At 35.0% G+C, this 24,977-nt stretch overlaps 1 protein-coding gene across 2 annotated transcripts in view; it reads right to left on the bottom strand.

Annotated features, from left to right (window-relative positions):
* LOC129750556 (nuclear hormone receptor FTZ-F1-like) overlaps positions 1 to 20,589 on the bottom strand; it is a 448,891-nt gene extending 428,302 nt beyond the window's left edge. The window contains exons 1-2 of one of the 2 annotated variants that reach the window (XM_055745526.1): positions 20,057 to 20,589; positions 17,972 to 18,928 (exon numbers count right to left, since the gene is read on the bottom strand). In XM_055745526.1, the coding sequence (XP_055601501.1) occupies positions 17,972 to 18,806 (835 nt within the window). In that variant the 5' untranslated portion in view covers positions 18,807 to 18,928; positions 20,057 to 20,589. Of the gene's footprint in view, positions 1 to 17,971 lie in introns of both variants that reach the window. The other variant, XM_055745525.1, reaches the window with a different exon arrangement.
* Positions 20,590 to 24,977: the final 4,388 nt, after the last annotated feature.

Below are 24,977 nucleotides of genomic sequence, written 5' to 3'. Positions count from 1 at the left end.
CTGAATCAAAGCAATCGTGGTTGAATTAAAGGGAATCTTTCGATTGCTTTGATTCAGTCCTGTAAAAGAACATATTTTTTTGGGTTAAGTTTTTTAGGACGTTTTGAAACCAAAATGGAACCAACTGGTCTGAGTCCGAAAGCGAAACAGTGTGGTTTCGGAATTTCGTATTTTATAAGCGCTTTCTTTACCGGGGATCTTATTTTTACAGTTTTTTTAGCCTATTTGAGATGGTGAGTGCTTTTCAACCGACATTTGCTCTTGCCAAGGTCTCTTTAAGGCATATGGAGGATCAAACCGATGAAAAAATTAAAATATTTTGAGAAACTACGTGTCCGCCTAAGCAACTTTTTTTTTAAACGGTTGGGGCTCAAGCCTTTTTTTTAAACGGTTGGGGCTCAAGCCTTTTCACCGGAATTCGATGATTTTCCTCTAGATGGTTAAAGAGAAGCCTTATAAACACGCCATTTTGATTAAAAAAAGATCTGGTTAAACGCAAAATCAATTTAAGTTTAAATACAAATTTAAATTTTAATCTTCTGTTGTATCTTTTTCGATAAATTCATGTAATTTACGGCTTGTGCTCATTCTTCCTTTGAATATTTATGATTCCAATATTTGACTTGACTTATTTGGCTCAAAGAAAAAGATTAAAAACTAAAAAATCTAAATACTCTGCTCTTTCTGTACCGAAACATCAATTTGAAACATGAATTTGAAAATCAAAAACCAAATTTTGCAATTTAAAGTTGAAAGTTATAATCACATAACAAATATAAAGAATAAATTTCAAATGCCATTTTTAACTCATGGAATACGAATACGAGATGATAAATGAAAACTCAAAAATAATGTATAATAATTTTTTTTTCAATTCAACCTAATAAAACTTTGAAAAATTCTACTTACAAGCGCGGTCCAAATACGGGTTTTTGAGGGTGATTCTCCAAGTTTTCAAAAATCGACCAATAAAAATAACTTTAATATCTAGTGAATAATATCAAAATTAGAGAAGAAATTAAAAAAATTTAACCCATTTTAAGTTTTATCTTTTTTTGATTTTCTTTGATACAATTTCAATACGAATATGTATATGATTTTTCATGCGAGAAAATGTTGATGAAAGGTTATTTTCGTATTTTAAATACCAGAAAGTTAAAAAAAAAATTTGAGTTCATAAAGGAATCTCTCGAGATAAAAAAAAATTTCAATTATCTATTTTTTCTGAGCTTTTTTTCATAATTGTGCAAGGTAATAACAACGAAATTGTAATGCAACTTTACGTTAGAAAAACAAATATTTGGGAATTTTTTTTTATTATAATTGCTATGAACTTCTTAAGCTGATTTTAAACCACTGATATTTTAAAACTTTATTTAATCTGAAACGAATGAAATCAAATTTGAATCATTTGTCGAGAATAGTAACAAATTTGCAACGAAGAGGGTATGAATGAAATGAAAATCGTTATTTAATCCTTGAAGGGCACAATATTCAAAATTTGTTAAAACGATGTTAGAAGTATATTAAAAAAAATATGAAATGAATCAATGGATCAGATTCTAAAAGCACAAGGCAAGAAAAATTACATTGGTGCAAAACATTTTATTTAATTTTTTTTGAAAAAATATATCAAATGTTACAAAGACATTGTAAATAAAGTTTTGATCAAGTGCTCGAATGTTGTCTTCTGAGAAAAAGTTACATATGTTTTCTCTTTGATTTATAGTTCTAGGAAAATACAAGAATTTACACAGATTTCTTTAAAAAATATACCACAATGCATCTTAGTCATTTAAAAGAACGTTTTGTAGTCTTCTACATAAATAGATGTTTTAAAAATTTAAATAGTTCATAACAAAAAAAATTAAAACGCCCTTCTGGGTTGTCCGAAATTTAAAAAAAAAATATCATATTCAATTGAATTTTCTGAAATTTGTCGAATTTCATTTATTTCTAACTAAAGCATTTTATACCTGAAATTAGATAATCTAGTCAAAATCTTGATCCTTCATAAAAATAAAGATAATAAATAGATTCAAAATCAGTTTTCAGTTTTTATGTAGGGTTATTATTTCAATTTAGTAAAAATTGTTGAATTTCAAGACAAACCGAGCAACAGTACCAAAATTAGAGGTGATAGACAAAATCTGACGGAATATTCGAATTCATGTCGTCAAAATCTTTCGAAACAGTTATAATAATTCCTGTCCTCTTATGTAGGCAGTTGATACTATTCTTTAATTTAGAGTCTTAATAAACTGATATTGCAATAATTACCTTTTTTGTCAAATCTAAAACTGTATTATAACTTTTGATTTAAACTATCATAATGTTTATGATCTGAAAACAATACTGAAGATATGATTGGTGTGGATCTTGAAACTCAGTCGGGTTCGGAAACAAAATTCCAAATATATATTTTTGTATTATGTATCTATTTATATCATTTTCATGATATTATTTATTTCCGAGTTTCATAAATAATTTTTCAATAATAATCAATTCAAAACTTTTCAAATTCTTAAGGTAAGGTACACCAGAACAATAGCCAGTAAGTGCTCTGATCCTTCATCAAAAATGTTCCAAAATAAACGTCTTATCCAAAATAGTTGAACGTTCCTCGATGTTTCTTTAATCAGTTTTATACTCGTTCGATTTGGGCTAATTCATTTGAGAGAATTGCTTGAATACTTATTTCTTATTTAACATTCTTTGTTTGATTTCTGGCATTTTAGGGAACTTTGAAATTCAACATAGAATTGTTAGGGCTTAGGACCCGTCCCAAGTGATCACTGAGCATTTTTCCAGTTCTTTTTTTTTTCATTAATAATTATTTACACAAAAAATAAACTGTTTTAACAAGAATTTTTCGAACATCACTGTTAATCGTAACTAATTTCGTTAAGTATATTATTTAACTTGCAAAACAGAAATACGAAATTTTCAAGAACAAAAAATTTGAAAAGGAGCGCGTCGTTACGCCACGACTTTTATCACTCACATAACAATTGCTGTGTTATGGAGAGATAAACTTTAAATTTCAAATTAGAATGCTTTCAATTTCGAATGTATTGATACATCATTTAATTTTCTATGCTGTTTACATTAACTTTTTTACACTTTTCCAGTAAGTGAGTCTTTGACAGAAATGAAAATCGATAGCGGAAAGAAATCAAATAGTAAGTGAAAAACGTGAGCTTGGACTTTTGTGTTGTGGACGGACATGTTACAACTACTCATGGGATTCTAAAATTTAAATGCAATTTTCTAATTGAAATTGGGACATGTAATTAAAAATGGATCAAGAAATTTAGAATTGAAATTTATTCAAAAGTAATCACAAGAAAAAAACCAATTGATTCCCTTTATTTCAAAGTTTTTGATTGTTTATTTCAATATCATTGCACATGCAACGTAAATTTTTTTTGAAAAAAAATTAAGTTACCTTTCTATGTAACATATATCCATTTTAAATACGAATTTTATTAACCATCTAAAACCCACTTTTAGACGTTAAATGGTTGCAACCGGACAAGTGCTGAAATAAAGTTTTTATCCATTGTGGTTATACAATTTTTGGAGACAAAATTTGTAAAATTTGTTTCCTAAACGATGCAGTTATTCTTGGAACTAAAGTGGTATGTAATCATAAACGAAACTTATATGACAGAACGAGTTTTAGAGGTTTACCATAAAATAACAGTTACAATGTAAAAAGAAAGATAAGATAGTTGGCAGTATAATAGAAATCGTAGGTTTCTGAAACGCCTATTAAAAAATTGATCAACCCTATGGAAAATTTTACTGCAATTTGTTCGGGAAACATTCCCACGGAGTGGGAAATGTTGATAATTCAAGAGTGTTCAAAAACGGCAGATTAGAAGTAATCTTAAATGATTGGAAATATTTTGCTCAGATTTAAATATAAAAAAATCCGGAACACAATGTTTAAAAATAAAACTTCGATTCGATAAAGTATACAACAACCCCGGATTGAAGGGGATTGATGAGTGAAGGGGATTGATGAAAACTGTAAATGTAAAATTAGTTCGTTGTTCTAAATTCAGTTGGTTACTAATTCACATCGAGATCTGGAAAAAAATAACAAGAGTCAACCAACATTTCGTAAAAAGTAACTCTCAGAATCAGACTTCAATCAGTAAATCGTAAATCAGTACACAGAATTTTGAGCAAATTTTCATCACAGATTCTGTGTCAGAGAACACAGAATTTTGTAAATATTCACAGATTACAGAGATTTTTAAACTTTGCACGTTAGTATTTCCAAAATTATAATTTTTATGGCAACATAAAATTTGGATTTTCAACTTTGTTTTGGGAAAACATGATAAGATGAGTGATGTTCATTGACTTTTCTGAAGTAAAATATCAAAAAGAGTCAATTTTTCATGACTTGTTAAAAAAAAAGTAGTGCGATTTCCATCCCAGAAAACCATCACCATTTTGAGATGAAATAACACAAATTCAAAATTTATTTTCGCAAAAACACAGATTTTTTTCGCCAACCTTGATCTAAAGTCAGAGTATCAATGTAAAATCAGCCCTATTAAAGTCTATAATAAACCAATAATAAGTACATAGTCTGGCAGCAGTAAGTTAAACAAAGCCCTAAGTATACTCACAGAGAACAGACGTACAAGATCGAACAAAAAACATTCAAAAAAGTGTATAAAATTTCAAATGCTGACATCCAAAAAAATACGTTAAAAATTAAATTAAAACAGTGCCATCTATTGTGCCGTTCGAAAGTTACAGATCAAATCTTCAAGTGCCCAAAAAAAAAGGCGAAAAGGCGTAATTGTAAATGAACTCATTCATAATTAAACTAATGCCGCTCTAAAAAAGACGGGTTCAATTTATTGCTACAAGAGTTACTTTTGACTGGACAGAATTTCACTCCCTTTATTTTTGCACTACTTAGGCAGTCAAAATAACTAAAAGGTTTGGAAGAATTTTTTGCACTTCTTGACTGGTTATCATCAGAAGACGAATCGGCTATATCCAGTCAATTAGGGACATTCTGGACGATCAATCTAACCCATCAGAACTTATGCTAGACATTCTAAACCGGGTTACTTCATTCAAGTATCACTTTAGCATCCCATTGTTGAAAATTCAGTACTTATCGCTTGAAGGAAATAGCGATTAACTTTTAATATATTATTCCATTATGCAACGTGACGAAAGTATTGCGAAACTTAAAAAAGCGATTTTCTCGAAACATGCCAAACAGTTCATACGACCTGTTCAAAACTGACCAAAATTTTGTTCTCTTTTCTTTGTTTGGTTTTGACAGTTCTCTTTGGCGAGTTTGCAGACACACTGGTGGCCCAGCCAAAAAAACGGAAATTGGTTAAAAACGATCGTTGGAATTCAAAGTAGTCGAAGATTCCTTTGAATTCAGCTACAGTATTTGAAAGACCCAAATACTAGTATTTCACTAGCTTATCGACTAGTTATCGACTCGATAACCCACTGAGGATGCTAGCAAGTAGCTAGTGAAATACTAGTATTTGGGTCTTTCAAATACTGTAGCTTAATTCAAAGGAATCTTCGACTACTTTGGAATCATAGTTTCATTCAGCTAAGAGGTTCTTCAAACCTTTGATTATTAGATCGTTGGAAATTTTACACAAGTTTTATGGGCTAGCTTGTACGTCGGTTCTCTGTGGTATACCAGAGTCACTGTAGAGTAAGTCTAAAGTCAATCAAGCATAAATCTACAGTCAGTATAGAATCAGTCGTTATTTAGTGTTAGTCAGTATTGCTTCAATCTGAAGTAATTGAAGAGTCAGTCAAGAGTTAGCCAAAAGTAGATATCACACCATCGAAAAATCAGTCTGGAGTAAGGTTGCCACAATGCTCGGTATTATCCGGGTTTGCCTGGATATTTAATACAAAAATTGGGGACAGTCCGGCCCGGCCCGGTTTCCCGAATTTCATTGACAAATGCCCGAATTTTGTTGAATCTATACACTTTATTTGACAAATCAAACAGAAAAAAAAACACATTGTGTTGTATTATTTCCTTTATTTAAATATGCCTCCAAAACGAGTTTTGTTGGACCAGTTTTATAAAAATAATCATGAAAAGTTTCTTGGAAGCCTGAAATACAATTTAAAATTTGTTGATGTTGATGGAAAAAAAATAAGGTTTTTATCTTGATTTCTGTTGAGTATTTTCTGGGTTTTGACAAAGTTTGCCCGGGTAATGTCCCGATTTTTGGCCGTCAATTTTGAAATCAAATGTCCGGATTTTGCTTGGTTTTCATATAAAATTGCCCGGATTTGTCCGGCCCTGAAAACGTCCTGAAAAAATTCTGGCAACCTTAATCTAGAGTCAATTGGGAGTAATTTTAGAGTCAGTCTATTTAGAGACAGTCCAAAATCAGCATTTCTTAATCAGATTACAACCATTCAACAGTCAGCATACACTTCACTAAAATTCAATCTAAAATTAATTAAGAGGCAATACTAGAATAAGCCTAGAATCTGGAGTAATTCATTCTAGCACAGATCAAGAACAAGTCAAGAATTCATCAAAACTCAGTCTTGGAAAGTCCAAGTTCAGTCGAGAGCCGATTAAGATTGAGAGTAATATTAGACAGAAATGACAGTCAATAAACAAAGAGTCAGACTAGAAACAGTCAAGTATAACTTTACCATTTTTACTCGACTTTCCATACCCACATTTAATAAAAAATTATTTGTACGGATTCATTAAAAAAGGTAGGAGGATAAAAATCTCAAATATATGATTGCTGCCTAGTTAGATTAAGATCAAATAATCGAAGATTCTGGATTCTATTTCAATGCAATAAAAACACTGCTTCGCAAAAACAAAAACATTAAAACGCAAATGAAATCACTGCCTCTAAGAGTACAACAACAAGGACCGCACATTCAGTTCGTGGCAAATATGTTGTTTATTCACCGTCGGCCGCTGCTAGATTTCATGATTTAATTGTGAAACCGAAAAATGGCCGCTACCATCACCCTCAAAACCAAAACGAACGTTTAGTGTAAACGAATTGGGGGAGTAGGGGGATGAACGGTTGACCTACTTTCCAAAAAAGGACCATCATCAACGTTCCAGCAGCCAGCGAGTCGCACGAAAAGAGATGTAGACAGTGAGTCGTCACCACCATGTGGTGGTTGGGGAAAGGGACGAAGGGAGAATTGTGCGTTAGCAACAGGACCACCGATTCCTGGAAAAGGATGTTTTTTTGGTAGAAGATGTTTTTTTCATATTTTCAGACAAGAAAGAAAGAAAGGACCCCCGATTGAGTTGTTCAATCGGGGTTCGGTTTTTGTTAACGGAAAGACCAACAAAAGCTATTTTTGTCAGAAGCAAATGCGAACTTCGAGAAGGGGATGTAGAAAAATGGGTACTTCCTGTTGGGATACACATACATTTTCAACAGAGCGGCTGTAAGGAAGGAATCCTTAAATGTGATTGTGTTAGTGAAAAGGACTTGTTGAAGTCACAACTACTTTTGCAAGTAGGATTCCACCAGTTTGGTGGGTCAATAGGGAACGATGTAATACCATTTCCACACGTAATATTTCCTAGGCGTGCGCACCAATATTTGTGTGGGGTAGGTTTTTCCAGCGTGGAAAGAAGCTGTAAAGTGGGGGAAAAGGAAGGATGAAAAACGAACACCCAAACGGTGTTTTGTGTCAAGTTCAGCTGGCTTTTCTTTCCGTTTCCTACATTCCGTACGTTTGCTGATATGCCAATGTGGTGGTGCTCTATGGCACAAATCAGGTTAGGGTTATGAGGGCAGTGTCAGTAGGACACGAAAATACGCGCGGTCGGTAGCTGTTGGCGGAAGTTGGTGGGGCTGACAGCTCAATCGGATTTTCGGTGCACTGTTTCTTTTTTTTAATTGACTGGTTTAAAGTTTTTTCCTGGAAGGAATGGATGTCTCATTATATTTTTGAGTATCATATTATTTGAGTAAATTTCAAAAAAAAATGTCACAAAACGCAGGGATTCAATGAGAAAACCAACCCAAAAAACACGACTCAAATTTTGAAATCAACACTGCTTGAAACAAATAGTTAAATTCTATTATGTGTTTTAATTTTCTAGGGTGGTTATTTTCTAGTTCACCATTTGCAATTGGCTGGCCTAAGAAGTGGGTATAAACATAGAACCATAGAAAAGGCCATCCGGGAATCGGTTTTATCGATCTGGGTCGGTCGCGTGAGCAGTAGCACTTCCTTTTGGCTGGCTGGCTGGCTGGCTGTCTGAGGACGGTTCCATTTCATTTCTTTTTTCGAACAATTTCGGCACTCTCGTTCGGTGGAGGACTGTTTTCCCTGATTTGGAAACAACAATCGTAAATGGATTAGGTAGCTACAAAGTGCAGCTATCCACCGATTACATAAAACTGGTCAAATACCTAGCACTTGAATTACAATGCAAAACAAATGGTTAACTACTTCCTGCATTGAACAAAAATTTAAACGCACTAAAGAATCGGAAAAACTTTAAAAAAAAATTAACAGAGCCTAAAAAATGAGGACATAACCTTTTTTTTTTTAAAACAGATATCAACAATAATAAAACTTGAAACGAAACGATTCGTTTGTTTATACTATGAAACTTAAAATTCTCTAGTTTCACTTCAAATTTCTGAAAAAAAAACTTCCAAAAAGTAAGTTTCTTAATATGGGGTGAGAGCAAACAAAAATATGGCGTTTTTAAGTAAGGAGGGTTCAATGGACTGAACACACGAGATAGAACTGATAATTTACTTACATACAAAGGAATGGTGTAACATTACGTAATTTTTAGAATTTTTGAGGAGAACAGAATTTTTTGGAAAGAGAAAATCTTTTTCAAAGCTACTAAAAATAATAAAAAAAATCATAATTCTTTCATAAATTGATCAATATCATACTGATAAGTAGATACATTTGAAGCCATGGTTGGTCTTTCTCTTCAGTTCGGTTAGGTCAGTGAAAAAGAGATCAATTTTGTTTCTACTCTTCTCCCGAGCAGTGATGTCAACCTTCCAGATTTTTCTAGATCTTCTAGACATTTTGGACATTTGTCAGACTTTTATTTAGGTTTCCAGACTTTTATCATTTCTTCTAGACATTTCCAGACTTTTGAGTTTCGACATGAATTTTTTGATAAAACAGCCAAAATTGAAAAATTTACGTTGCAAAATTGCAGGAGATGAATCGAAACTGAAAAGGGAAAAATGCCACAAAAATGGTTGTAGAACAGGAAGTTAAGCATAGAACGTACACCCATAGAAGAGGTTGCAAAAATCCAATGCCTTTTTAGCACATCTCTGTGCCGATAATGCTCTGAAATGTGCACTGTGCCGAAGACGGTATGTTTGAAAAACCGTAACTGGCATAAGGACTCGGCTCCCAATCAAAATGATGACCACTACATTCAAGCGAAACAAGAAAAACATTTTATGGGATTTCCTTCCTATTGGATAATTCATCCCAGAAACAAGAAAATAAAAATTAAAACCACAGCGCTGTACTGAGAATCGAACTCACATCACCAATTGTAGCGTCTTGCCAGTCCGACATTCTAACCAGTGTACTATTCGAGCTTCATGCAGGACGAGGTATATTTGTCATAGGCTTTCTGTTACCGATCAATCACAAAAAACGTACAACGGCGGCTTCCCGGCGTTTGGCCTCCTTTCAATGCATTCCTTTGTCTTAAGATGGAAACGGGAAAGGGAACGGGAGTGAAGGAACGGGAAACCCATTGAATGAGAACTGTGCTTTGCTTACTGCCTGCTATTACATACACACGCTACATATACACAGCTGCTAAAGCCGGGCAGCTTGGCCGGTGTTGTTTGCCGGTAAATTGAAGGAATGTTTTTGTTGTTGCTTTTGCTACATACACACGCACAGCTTAGCCGTGTTTGCCGGTTGATTGAATTAGAAGGATGTTTTGGTTGTTGCTTTTGCTACATTCACACGCACAGTGCTAGGTTCGCTGGCTGCCTGGTGTTGGCCGGTATTTATTTCCATCCTTCTTCGGCTTGTGATGCGATTGGGAGGGACGCGAAAACGTTTTTATTTTGTTTCATTCAGACATACGCAATTCGGTTACGCTGGGAGGTTAATGCCGGTGGGCGCAAATCGAATCAGTGCCGGTCGCGTTATCTTCTTGTACCAATGATGCTATGAAATTGACTACACGCCATTGGCACAGAGGCTGAATTTTGGGTGTAGTACTGCCAACACCACCACAATGGTCTCAGACATTGATAGTGTATTTAATTTATGATTTTTATCAAGTAATAATTATTATTTTCCGCACTGAAATATTGCGATCTGGCAACCTAAAAAAAAGTCTAACCCATAAAGTTCAATATTCAGACTTTCCCAGACATTTTTTTTTAATTTTCCAGATATATCTGAAAAACAGTTGACATCTCTGCGCCCGAGCTGTGCGGAAAGAAATAAATCGTACTCAGGGTTGCCAACATTTTTTTTTCAAAAATCAGGGAGCTGGTGAAATAAAAATCAGGCAAAATCAGGCTACGATAAAGTAACGGAAATTTCGCTAAAAGTTATTAACATTTTTTTTTGGTCACCGCTCCTCATTTTCTCTCTAATATGTGTTGTGAGCCTACTTGGTGGAATAATTCTACTGAATGAAAGCATCAAAGCAATCGGAAGATGGCCTTTTTAAATAAGAATTCAAGGGAATCTTTCGATTGCTTTGATTCAGTCACATTTCCACTTTTTCACTTCAGCAATTGTACCTTGTTCAGTTCCTTACAACCTATTTTTCATCACATTCCTAAAATTCAGGCAAAACCAGGCATATTTAAAAAATCAGGCAAATTCAATGGCTTATCAGATTGGAAGGCAGAGCCTCGAAAAATCAGGCAATACCTGAAAAATCAGACACATTGGCATCTCTGATCGAACTGATAAAAAGAGTGAAGTTATCTACACCACACAAGAGTGAGCGAGAGCATTTTCGTCTGCTTATGAAGAAAATTCCCTTCTATTGAAGAAATCTGAGAGTAATCACAGTTTTATTTTGTAGGCGAGAAAGATGCACTGCTACAAACGCTTCCTTTGACACTCAGTTTTTGAAGAAAAAAAATCTCAATATCAGTAGCCATATTTACCACATGTACAGTTTTATCTGGGAAAACAGATTTTTGGATTTTTAGGATTTTGTGAAGATTAGTACTGAGTTTTCACCTTTTCAAAAAATACATCTCAGCTAACATGAAATCGTAATAGAAATGATAATCCAAATCGAATATAAAAACATTTTCACTAACTATCGTAAACACGTTGGTATTGAGTGATTTTCTATCATTCATTTACGACAAGCTTTGCCCAAAAATAGTTGAGTCGGATAGCAGTTTAGTCAATTCGTAAATATGTTTCCAAAACGTTGGGAATATGCTTATTCAACATTTACGATTTGAGTGAACCGATTTACGATAAATGGGCGGTCCTTCAATTGACACTCTCTCCGGTCTCTTCCTTTGACCGGTTCGTAAAAAGAAAATCTCACCTATAGAGCTATAGCGTGGACCTTATCAACTGATGAGTTGGCATATTGGTAAGATACCGGACAGCGAACTCGGAGGACTAAAGTTCAATTCTCGGTCAAGGAATTTTATTTCGTTTATTTTCCTTTTTTTGGAAAATCGAATCGTTGGAATCTTGTCATTGTAGATATATCGCCTCCACTTTTGTAGCTATATGCTATTTTGGTATGTTTAATACAATCTATTAATCTGGTATATTTGTTTAAATAATTCTTCTGTTTCTGCGTTATACCTTCATAAATATTTGCTGGGATTTTCGTTCGTTGTGTGAAGCGATTCCAGCTGGTTCTGTAAAAAATCAGGAAATAGCAAAGAAAACTATCAGAATAAATAATATAAAGAAATGCGAAAATTTTAATCACTGTTTTTCAAAAATTAGGTCAATTTAACCATTCAAAACAATCAAGACGACACTACAAAACCGGACAAATCCTGAACAATCAGGACACCTGGAACCTCTGATTGTGTGGTAAAGAGTCAAGGTAATTTTTATCTCCATAAACATCGAGGCCAAGGTGTATTATTAAAGCACTAGGACGCTCTTGGCTAGAATTCTCTCTCTTTCACTGAGATGAGAGAGCTGTCTGAGTCGTTTACAGAAAGCTTGTGTGAACTCGGATAACGAGTGGTTCTGGAGCATGATCAGCGAAAGAGGATTGCACTCGGACCAGAGATGCCAATGTGCCTGATTTTTCAGGATTAGCCTGAATTTTCAAGGCTCAGCCTGACAACCTGATAAGCCATTGGATTTCCCGGATTTTTTTTAAATAAGCCTGTATTTGCCTGATTTTGCAAATGTAATGAAAAATGGGTTGTGAGAAGACTGAGTCGATTTGGGATGATTTTTGAATTTCTCAAATTCTGGGGTCTCAAAAGCTTCGTGTTGGTTTAAAACTCATCCATGATTTTTAGCATAATTTTTAAGTAACGTTTACATGAATTAATTTAAACTGTTAGATTGGTATTGGAGAATTGAATATTTTGTACTGAAAAACCAACATCATTATTTTTTCTTCTTTAAACCGAGTCTTCTAATGTTTTTTTGTGCCAATTTATAAATTTTCTAAAGGAAGTTTTCCGCTGAACAATTTTGTCGAAGACCGTAACTTCGTATCTTATTAGACAAAAAAGTTATTAGGTGTTGACTAGGAGCTTGTCTTTTGGCATTGATTAACAATAAATTAAATTGGCATCACTGCTGGGTGCCTAACGAGGTATTGCATCACTTCTTTCTGCAAAAAATCATGAATGATTTTTGAACCAAAACGAAGCTTTTGAGGTCCCAGGGTTTGAAAAATTCAAAAATGACCCCAAATCGACTCAGTTGTAAGGAACTGCGTTAGATACCATTGTTGAAATGAAAATGTGGATCGACGACCAAAACACAAAGGTCATCGCTTTGAGCGAAATTTCCGTTACTTTGACCTATCCAGATTTTTTTTCACCAGTCCTTGATTTTTGAAAAAAAAAATGTTTGCAACCCTGACTCGGACGGAAGCTGAATTGAAAACAGTATGCTCTCTGGGCTCTTGGTTGTTTTGAAGAAACTGTCCAAGAGAAAACAGTAAGTCTTTAATTTTTTTCGTTCGTCACCACGCTCATATTTGGTAGTTTTACGAGCCGGGCTCAAAGAAATTCTAGGAGCAAGAAACTAAACATGGAGAACTTCAAGATTTGCAAAATGTCGTTTAACTGAGCGAATTATTAGAATAAGAGAGCGTCACCCAATTTTTAAGTGACGGGGCCTACCAGGAAATACACCCTTCACCTGAGGTTTGTTTGATAATGGGACATTTAAGAAATTATAATTGAAATTTATGAATCAGAATACCGGACAGTTGTTGTACTCTTTTAAAAAATTTTGTTCATGGATTAAATGTTTTCTGGATGTGTATACAAGAAGCTATTTACGTTGAATATTTCTGTGGGATTTTACGCCTATTGATTCCTGACTGATTGCATAGTCTGGAATCCCGAGCTTAAGCCAACAATTTTAGATAAACAATTATGAACATGATGTCACTTAAGCGCATTGCAGTTTATGATTTATTATTACCTTAAAAAAAAACCTAATTTTCTATATTTAAATTCGAATTCGTAACGTCCATGAGTAAGGTTAACAGATTACCCAGTTTTATCCGGGTTGGCCCGTATATTTAATAAAAAAATTGGGAACAGTCCGTTCCGGCCCGGTTGTTCAAATTTCATTGAAAAATGCCCGAATTTGATCACTTTATTTGGCAAATCAAACAAAAAAAAACAACAAACGCCTCCAAAATTTTTTTTTTAACAAATCTTACAAAAACAATCATGAAAGGATTTTCGGAAATCTAAAATACGATGTAAAATCTGTCAATGAGTTTTGATGAAAAATTCAAAAAAATTTAATTTCTTTTCATGATTTTTGTTAAGTAATTTCTGGATTTTGAGAAAATTTGCCCGGATTTTATCCGGATTTATGGTCGTCAATTTTAAAATCAAATGCCCGGATTTTGCCAGGTTTTCATATACAATTGCTCGGTTTGTCCGGCCCGGATACGTGTTGAAAAAAATCTGGCAACCTTATCTATGAAGGATTCTGTGTGTAAAGGATTAAAATTATTGAGAAGTAATTCAGCTAAAAAAGTTGCGAAAATGCGATTTTAAATTCTGTAGGGGAGAATGAGGATACTTGATCCCTGGGGATACTTGATTCCTAAGCTATATCTCGAAACTGGAATGTCTTACAAAGATCAAATGTTCTAGAAAAATGTGCCAAAATGAGCAATATAACAATGCTTGTAGTTTAAAAAATCTTAACAAAATAATCGTTTGAGTAATTGAACTTTGTTTGAAAAAATTCACAACATGTAACTTGAAGATCTTTTTTCATCACTTTAAAATGTTCCTTACATGGGAAAATTATGAAAAAAATATTTGTTCCAATGTATCAATCGTTCGAGCGTAAAATGAACTTCATAATGCCATATTTTCAAAGTTATGAAAAACTCTCAACTTTTTTCAGAAAAAGTTTTCTAAAATGTTGATTATGGGTATAATTGATCCCCTAGATTTGGGTACAATTGATCCCCCCTCCAAACGGCACATTCTTCTTCTGAATTGATCGTTATGATTGCTGATTACGAAATTACTAATATTTATCCAAAAACTAATATTTATCATACAATTGTCTGAAGAAGAGAGCAAAAATAATTAGTTTTCTCTTAATTATAAAAATAGCGCCTTTAAGTATGCAATGTTATTAGCGTTGAGACAAAGTTATAGAATTTTCTTTTTATGTCTGCAATAAATTGTGAAATGAGAACAAACATGACCAAAATAGTCAATTAACATTCTATCTTGGGGTGATGTTTGAATTTTATACAAGGATTAGGGCTTCCTGAATGAAAGATCAAGCCTCCTTTAATAGGGGATCAAGTCTCCCCTAACTTCAGAAAAATCGCAATTTTTTTACTCCCACGAAAATGCTTCTAGTTCATCAACGGGTTTTAGTATCGTTCTAAATTTTGGAGCATAGAAACTTGAAGTTACAAGCTGTCAGAAAATGTCAAAGACGGCGAGTTTCTATTTTTTTCCGAAAAGATATAGTGAAAATAAGAAAAGGGGATCAAGTATCCCCACTCTCCCCTACCTATTTAAAATTGCAGTTCATTAGAATTCTATCAAGCAATTTAATTATTTTCAAATTATATCCAAGAAAACACGATTTCAAACTAAAATTAAAAAAATATTATTGAACAATAATTTAAAGGTGGATTCAGTTTATCCGCTAATCCAGCCTAATAGATTTACAGTATCTTTGCTGATCAATTCTATCTTATTTTCGTGGTTCACGAATGACAATTCATCATACCTTCAAAATCGAAATAAACTTTTAAAGATATATTATTTTTCTCTTTTTCAAGACTTTCTGAATCCGTAAGAAGAAAATTTTGAAAGTCCAAGCAACACGTACCAATTCAACAATTTTTTTGACAAAAAAAATCCAAGAACAGTCAATCATTTCACAAACTAAGGGAAATTGATTTAAATTTTAAACTATTCCGAAAGTATTGAAAAATTTTGCACTCAGCATTGATTCCTACATTGACCGAGTTGGTTTTGCTCTATAAAATATGATAAAAAAGGAATCAACAGCTTTGTTTTACAAACGATATGATTTGACGAAGTTAAAATCTACTGAAAATATCTACATATCTCTAAATTTAAGAGCTTGTACTTATTCAACGTTTCCTTACATTTAAGATTTTGTACCAGGCAGGACACAACTTTTCTTCTAAAAAAAAACTTGATTTCGTCCTACACGGAACCAAATTACAGTTTATGTTATTTTCCTTCAATTTTAATGGAAGTCTTCTAATAAAATAAATGCAGAATCAAAAGCTTAACCACTATTGCTTTTTCGCATTATTTTTTTATGCACATTCTATTGCTTTGAATAAAATGTCGAGAAATATGCAACAGTAATGCAAACATATGTAAAAAATTTTCTAACACTCAGAACAATCATCTTTGGGAAAAATCAGAAAGATTTTTATTGAAAATCAGAAGTCAGTAAATCGAATCATATTTCTAAGTTTTTTTCTCAGATTTTTACTGATATCTTTAAATCAAAATTGTTTGAACAATTTTGATGATTTAAAAACAATACTTACATAGACTGCATGACAGCTTAGCAACAGCCGCAATCAAGGTGGCCAAAAATATTTCTGTGTTTTTTTAAGAAAAAATCCGATTTTCTGTGATTTTAGCAAAATATTCTGTGATGGTGTTCTGTGATGTCAATTCCATTGATTTCCTTATTCATGGAAAATAAAGTCTTTATTACATTTCACTGGAGAAAATCAATTTGCATTGCCAACTTTTAAAATTTCCCCGATTCAAAGTTGGAAATTCTGAATTTACATTAAAATAAAAAATACATATTTTGGAAATTCGAGCAAATTTGAAAAATCTGGAAATTCTTTGAATATTTTCAAAATTCTGTGTTCTGTTCTGTGACACAGATTGAAAATTTGTTCAAAATTCTTTGAAATTACAGATTTTTCTGTGATTTCGCGACCTTGGCCGCAATACCAATTTATCGCATTTCTTTATGAAAACAATCTGTTCGATTAATTTATAACAATTTGCCAATAGCAAATGTATTCAACAATTTAAGTAACATTTTTCTGTAGCCACACTTGAAGTTTTGCTTCGGATAACTGTTAATTTGGCGCATTACTCAGGCAGACTACTAGGGAGGAATTGCTGTTTTAAGTTTAAAACTGGAAGAATTAATTACATTCATTTTAACGAGATATGAGACATTACTTACATAAAAATAACATTTTTTAAATTTCCTAACTAGACATCTATAAGGTTTTAAAGTCGTTACACAGCAAAAAACATGTAATGCTAGACGATGTAATTTCTGGAGATGATGTAGTATTTCGGATTTCTATTGTACCTAATAGTACCCAACATCTAAACGACATCTTACGCGAATGCGAACATGTCGTCACAACCTTCTAGGTGATATCGCATCAAGTAGTCAATGTATTCCTCAATTGAAGTTTTTTCGACTCAAGTTATGGGCAGGTATTTGATGTAATATTACAATACTTTTATTGCTGTGTAATTTTGATAACAAATTGAGACCTAAATAAGCTATCAATAGCATACTGAAAGCATACACATTAGTGTAAAATATTTTCCGATGTTAGAACCAGGTATCTTGAGGTACAGTAAAACGAGGTAGTAGTAAAACGAAAGATCGCAAAAGCACATTACAGTGTCTTATAGTGTTGTGTTCCTAAATGTTAAGTGTTCTTAAAAAGTTGCAAAACATCATAAAATAAGTAACTTAAAAATTAAACATTGATGTTTGTTTGTTGGTCAAAAGGTATCCTTAATAATCGGAAAAATTTATACTTGTTTTGAAGGATTCAACAGGAACGTTTAAAACATATCGGAAACTTATAGGTCCCACAGGAATCTTCGAATGTATTCTTGCCCTCAACTGAAGTTCAATTTGTTTGTTTTGATGGTTCTACATGAGTATTAATGAGGATAAGATCGATTTCTTTCTTGAGTAAACCCTTATTTTTAACTGAATGTTAGTTCTGAGAATGTTCGAATCTTTGTATGGAGCTATTTATAAGAACATAGTTTTATAGTTTAAGGAACTTAATTCTATCTTAACCTAGAATAACATCGTCGTCCGTTGATATCCTCCTTCCGGGTAACAACAACAATCACCATCACGCCTTCTAGAACTGTTAGAAAGTTAGAAAAAAGGGGTTGAACGCCCTGCAACAGCAACTCCGCAGCACATTCGATTATTGGTTAAATGTTCGAATGCTATATTTAAATTTTTAAGACAAATTAGAGTGACTTACCATCGGAACCTTCCTCCGCGGGGTACGGTTCCTCCTCGGGAATCTTGATCTCGATCGGATCGTGCAGACCAACGACGGCAGATGACGATGATCCAGGTTGATCCGTTCCTCCGATGGCCAGTTGATCCGGATGATGGGTAGTCGCCGTTGTCGAAGAGGACGACGTCGGATGGAGATCGATGAGGGCAGCAGCAGCCGCAACGGTATCGATGTTCAGGAGCCCGGCCGGGACGGAATCGTCCGTTGGGTCGTTGGGATCATCAAGGTTGGATAGGTGTAGATCGTTGGAGGAAAAGGGAGAGTTGTCGGGATTTCCGATGAGGAGTGTTGTTGTGGTGGTTGTGGTGGAAGAACAGGGATGGATCTGTTTATTGGTGGAAATGGTTGGAGTTTGGGATGTGATGTGGTGGTGTTGTTGCTGCTGCTGCATAGTGTGATGTTGAATTGGGCGGATGGTTGTTGCCGCCGCGGGACTAGTACCGGATGTAGTTGTTATTAAGGAACTGCTGCTGCCACTGTTGTTATTGTTTGTGATGATTAATTTGGTGGTGTGGTTTGGTAGAACTTGCGGCTGCAACTGCTGGTGATGGTGCAGCTGCGGCGGCTGATGTTGTTGGATCAGCTCGTACACAGATTGGGAAACGACATCCGCCAGAGAGGATGAAGTTGTAATAAGGAGATTACCGTTTATATGGGCACCCCCGACCCCAAGAGAATTGTTGCCACCCCCACTTATATTCACGCAATTAATTTTATTGACATAGCCGATGGTGGTCGATTTGTTGCTTGGGGCCGTCGAGGAACTGGCCGTCGGCGATGCTTCTTCGTGGTGCATATTGAATCGATTCTCGCCGAATTCACTCTGAACTATGTATAACTAACTTTTTTCTACAGGGGGTATTGAACACTTTTCAATTAAGTGAGATTTGGGGGTAACTTTTCACACACTTCACTATACTTCAGGGGATACTTATATTTCGATTGAACACTTTGTAACTTTGTACTGAGACGATTCGAGAACGCGGGGCCGATACTTTGTCAGCCCGATTGCATCAGGTAGCAGTACTTATCTGGTGGTGCACACTGGAGAGATTCGCCCTGGCCCAGCCAGCCACACGCTCTGGATTATGGGGGTGGTTCCAAAATCCGGGAACCAGGCGTTGGAGGCGTTGCAGGTAACGGGTTTAGAACACACTTCTTCCGGGATGGCAATAACCCAGATGGGATGACCAAAACCCACAGTAAAGCAGGACGCAAACACACTTGCACAGACCGGGATTTCACAATTGTATTGTAGGTCGCACATGCAGAAACGGGTCGCAGGAAAAAATTATGCACTAGTGTGCTGCTGCAATCCGGTTTGCTTCCTGGATGCAACAGGAAGAGAGTTGCACGGGACGTTTGGATTCCAGAGTACAAGTATATAGTTCAAGGTCGAAGAAAGAGCACAAGTGCAGCTGCTGCACATAGAGAACGGCTATAGAAAGGTAGCTGAAAATTGCACGCAGCTTTTTGAGAGATCAAAGAAGGGGGCGGCAGCCTTTGAGGATCTGCTTCCTTAGAGATAGGCCTCCGAGGGGGTGGTTTAGGGTGGAGTGCACTGGACGCCCATTGCCGTCGAAATGCTGCTAGGTCACAGCCGCCTGTTCTGGGGCATCGCCGCTGCACATGCACACGCACTAACACACTGATGCACGATTATGGGGCCAAGTGGCGCCTTCAACAAAAAACACTAGATGTCACGGTCACACTGAGTGAAATTTTCTTCTCCACAAGGCGTGTAAACTCTAGCAAAAATTTCCCGATTAGGTCTCACTATGGTACTGTTACGCGATTCCCGGCCCCAGAATACACGAGCGCATAGAGGAAAGGCAAAAATTGCGAATTGAAAATTCGCGTACACACACCACGGCAACGATTCTACAAATTCGCAATAATAATCGCGAATTTCATTCTTACTGCCGTCAGTATTCTTCTCTCGAAAGGAAAAAAAACACGAGCACTTACACAGCTGCACTGGATAGCCCCTTTCTGGTTTTCCTACAGCGCGCTGTGTGTCTGTATTCTTTTTTTCTAATTCCAAACCTGCAAAAATGTTGCAAAAGAAGGAAATTCAACGTATTCCAGAACACCGTCGATTATCGAAATCGCCCAATATCGCTTCCATTTTTCGTCGACCGATCAATCATCGGACGCTCCCAGATTTGACGTCACTTTCACTATCCCCTCGAGCAGGGAGCGCGAGATGCCCGGACTTATTTACACCGAAAATTTCGGGAATAATCAAAACTTCACTCGAATATAGGTCTTTAGGCCACTTACACTCGTTCTTAATTGTGCCTTTTTTCCGTCACTCTCACTGCACAAACCGAGGAAACCCGAGATAGACACACACGCACCCATACAAGTCGAAATGGGCGAGCGAGAATCCCCAATCGCCGTCGTTCTCCCCCTTTCCGGTGCCCAGTATACGGGATCCAATCCAAATGCGGGAGCGCAAGCAAGAACGACGAGGAGATGACCAACTAACACTCCGGCGGAGGGCAAGGCTTTATCAAACGAAACGTCAAGTTCACTACCAACTTGCAAAAGCGGCGGCCGTCTACGCCGCAGCCGCCTACTCACACAAGCGAAACCGTCATTCTAATCTCGCAAAAAAACAAGACTGCTCTATCGGTTTCGAACACTAACTCACCCTCCTCCCTAAACGGCAAACACGCGCGCAATCGTCTCATGTACCATGAACCCAACAATAAACACATCGAAACGCCAAAAAAACCCCCCAAAAACCGCGAACAAACGATGTTCTCGCGACGACGACGACGACGGTTACATCAACAAACTGTGACATTGAATCTATAATCAACCTTCCGCGCGGCCAATTCACGGCGCTCTAGTTACTTCCTGTTTTGTTTTTCGATAAGCGCAGAGGAATTCCCACGTGAGCTGTTGTAGTCCCAATTTTTGAAACCAACTTGGCAATCCAGGGTCCAGACCGCGAAAATTCTCAACAACGCAAAAAAAACGATTTGAAACAAACCCTATCCTCAAAAATTCGAGGTCCGTTGACGCGCCACCATTCGTTGTTCGCGAACGTAGGTAAACATTCTCACTTTCTTCCGGAGTCCGGCCGTCGGGGCGATTCTGAAGGTATGACTGATTCAGTCAGTCAGACTGTCGGTGTGCGCCCGGCCCGACATCTCCCCCCTGTCACCCTGGACCACCTTACCCTACTATACCATCTTGGTTGTGTGGCGCGCAGTTCTGTGAATGAGATATAACAGCCGCCGCCGCCGTTGCCGGCGGCTGCTTGCTGTGCCTATACCATGCCATAAACTTCCCCTTTTCAAATCTTGCTTGATTTGCAAACCGTATTTTTTTCGAATGCGTTCTTTTCTAACAGCGCCAGCAAACCAGATAAACTATACATACTGCGACGTTCGTGTTGTACACGCAAATGTTGGCGAAGCAGGTAAAATATTGTAAATATCAGAAATCACGATTTGATATTATTAATTATCAAACTAGCACGCAAGTTGCTAATATTATTCCAAGCGCTTTTCAAAGTAAACAAAAATTCCATATAAAAGTTCTGAAAAGCTAAATTTTACCAGAAACGCTTACGTAATTTTGGAAGAAATTCAATTTCTTCACGATACTTCTAAAACCATTCCATCACTCTGAAATATGTTGAATTCAAAATTAACTTATTTCACAGTAGAATTCCTCTATCGAAAATGTGACATAAAAGCTTAGAGAAAAAAGCATATAAAACGTAAACAAATTTTCTCAGGAATTTATGTCTGAGTGCAGTGTTATTCGGCCCTTATAACCTATTAGAAATCAGTCATAACTTCGTAAAATCGAATTTGATAAACAATTTTTTTTAGATTAAATGTTTTTGGGAAATACAAATTTTCATGTGGTATTAAAGTTTCAACAAGATTTATGAAATGCTACAGAATTACATTTTATTGTGATATCAAATAAAACAGAATACTATTGCTCTCGGATACTACAGAATCTGTCATTCATCCCTAATTTCCCTAAACATAAAATAATCACATTGATTCTCGTCAAATTAAGTGTACCAAGGTGACGTTACAATAATGATTGTTATGATTCAAATATTTAGGTTCTAATTCGGTGGAATGAAAAACTAGAGAGAAATTTTATGTTTATAGAAATCGGTGAAATATTGTATTCAGGATGGCCACAAAACCGGGAATTTAGACCCAAAACAGGGAAAATTTACAAAATGAAACCAAAATTCAGATTTGGTTCCAAAATCAGGGATTGAACCCTAAATTCAAAATTCAGAATAATTAATTCAATTCCCAGGTCGAAATTCAACAGTTAAAAAATGTGTGGAAAGAAAATCATAAGTTTAGAAGTTTAAAGATTATTCTGATCTCTTTTCAATTACCTTTGAATTGAAAAAAAAAACTTAATTTTCACAGTAACCCAGAATGAGATAAGAAATAAAAAAAGTGACTTAAAATCGCTTATAATTACAATCATTTAAAAAACTATAAATCATGCGAAAACGAGTGAATTAAAGTTAAATTTAAAATGCAAAACTCTGTTGCAAACTTGGAAATGTCAATAGAGGATTATATTATATTTCCCGGTGATAGTGTTTAATTCAAGACATTTATTAAAATAATCTACAATCATCTTTATGCACGACACGGTGTTCTTTTTGTAGCTTAATAACAACAAATTTTCAAAATTTGCGAAGTTAAATAGGAAACGATCTCCTATCAAACGCCCTGTTTAGGAAAAAAAATTTAGTTTATCTTTCCAATTACACTTTTTTTGAAACAAATTGGTGGTTATAGTTCATCCGAAAAACTTCAAATTACACTTTCCAAAGCATGAATATTTGACGATTCCTATGAAAATTTACAAAAACTTCGAATATATTGATACGTAATAAAAAAAAATTAAGAAAATTTGAAAAATTCAAAGTGAAGATTTACTTGAAATACCCTTAAAATAGGACATTTAGTAACAATATAAAGAATTTATAAGAACTTTTTTATGAGAGCCACACCTTAAAATTGTGATTGGGAGAGTGGGGAATCATGGGCCACTTTTTTCGTTGTTCCATAACTTCTTTATTATAAAAGATAAAATGAAAATAAAACATGTTATGGTTTTCTACATTTTCAAGGTATTATAAGGCATTTTTTAAAATTTTTAATAAGTTATTTTCCCCAAATTCTGACTGTTTGAAAAAAAAGCAATATGTTTTGGATTTTGAAAAATGGTGGGAAATCGTGGGCCACCAAATCCAAATTGACCAAATAAAATGCAAAGTTAATGAGTTGACCCAACACTGTGATTTCCTAATTCATTTCGTTATTTAAAAGCAATTTCAGATGATGAAATAAAAAAGAAAGCTGTGTATGATCGCATAGATTCCAAAACTTGGCTCGCGAACGTTTTGGCAAAATTTCTCATATAAAATGGACAAAATATTTTTCATAACTCTTCATTTGGCATAAGAAAACTTTGCAGATAGGTAAAACGTATTTTAAGTTCTGAATGTGTATAAAAACATAAAAATAAAGGTAATTCAAATTGTGTGGCCCACGATTCCCCTCAAGCTATTATTGGCAAATTGGTTGCGTTTGTGTGACTTATTGATGTTTCATCAAAAATTCCTTTTCCACGTGAAAGATCATGACAAAACTAAGATCATAAGCGTATGAGCATAATTTTGTTATGCACGTTAGGTTCCCCATCGATGAAATTAGCGAGTGTTTTTTAATTATGTAAATAAATTTTTCTAACTTTTTTAAGCTTGATAAATAAAAGATGCATATTATGCGTAGTTCAGTCAACAACATATAGGAACGTATGCTCACGCAAAGCGACGACGATGACAGTTGGTTTTAAATTTTTATCTCAACACACATCTGAGATATTAAAGTGGCCCACGTTTCCCCATGGCCCACGATAACCCAATCTCCCCTACAAAATTACTCAGTTTTTTATACTATCAGCTCAAACAAGTAGCTCTTTAATGTTGAAACTCTGGAAAGTGACCAAAAAGGAATGACTGGTTTCCTGCTTTATTTTGAGATTTTTTTTTTCTAATTTTTAAGTTGCAGCTTGTGAGCGTATAACAGTTGTTCATAATTATCCCGTTTGTTCATAATTACCCCCTTATCTATGGGGTAATTGTGAACACTGTGACGATTCTTGTTATATGATGACTTTTGAAATTGGCATTATTCCTAGATTGAAACCACATCTAAACAGTGCATTATAGTGAGATTTGTTGATTTTTTAAATTTACTGTTGAGAAGTTACAGGTATTTTCAGTTTTTCATAGCTGGCAGGCATCTTTTCATATAATCACAGATCCACAATTCTAAAAAAAATATGAAGTAATGTTTTAGGCTTATTTTCAAGATTTGGATGGTTATCGTGGTTTTAAAGATAAAAAGTAAATTTTAATAATAAACCATTGCTGAGAAAACACATGTTGATAACTACCCCGCATCTTGAAAAGTATGGGGTAAATATGAACACTTCTTTGTGAAAACGATTTTCGTTTCTCAGAGACATACATTTTGTTAAAAACTGTAACTACAAAATTTATACAATTAGGTTTGCAAGTCATAACTTTAACTTATTAATAGAATGACAGACTATCATATTTGATCAGTTTTGAGACCCTACTATGACCCTAACGCCCTTTACGGCGTTTGTTCGGAATTACCCCATTAGACCTACCATCCTCAAAATATATTTGTGTTTTAAGTGAAGTATATTTTACCTCAATGTTAAAAAGAGGTTAGGTTTATGTTATCGACCGTTTTTTATGTTTAATGTTTAATTTTTGGCTATTTTTTCGGTCTTGGATTTCAAGCAAACAACTTTCTTTGTGAAATGCCCGACGTTTCGACCATTTTTGGTGGTCTTCCTCAAGGGTACTGGAATTTTATTTGTTTCAAAAGTTACAATGAGCATTGTTAAGAGTCTGTTTTAAAGT

Source organism: Uranotaenia lowii, chromosome 3, assembly GCF_029784155.1.
Source record: "Uranotaenia lowii strain MFRU-FL chromosome 3, ASM2978415v1, whole genome shotgun sequence".
NCBI lineage: Eukaryota > Metazoa > Arthropoda > Insecta > Diptera > Culicidae > Uranotaenia > Uranotaenia lowii.
This window is presented reverse-complemented; position numbering and strand designations above follow the sequence as displayed.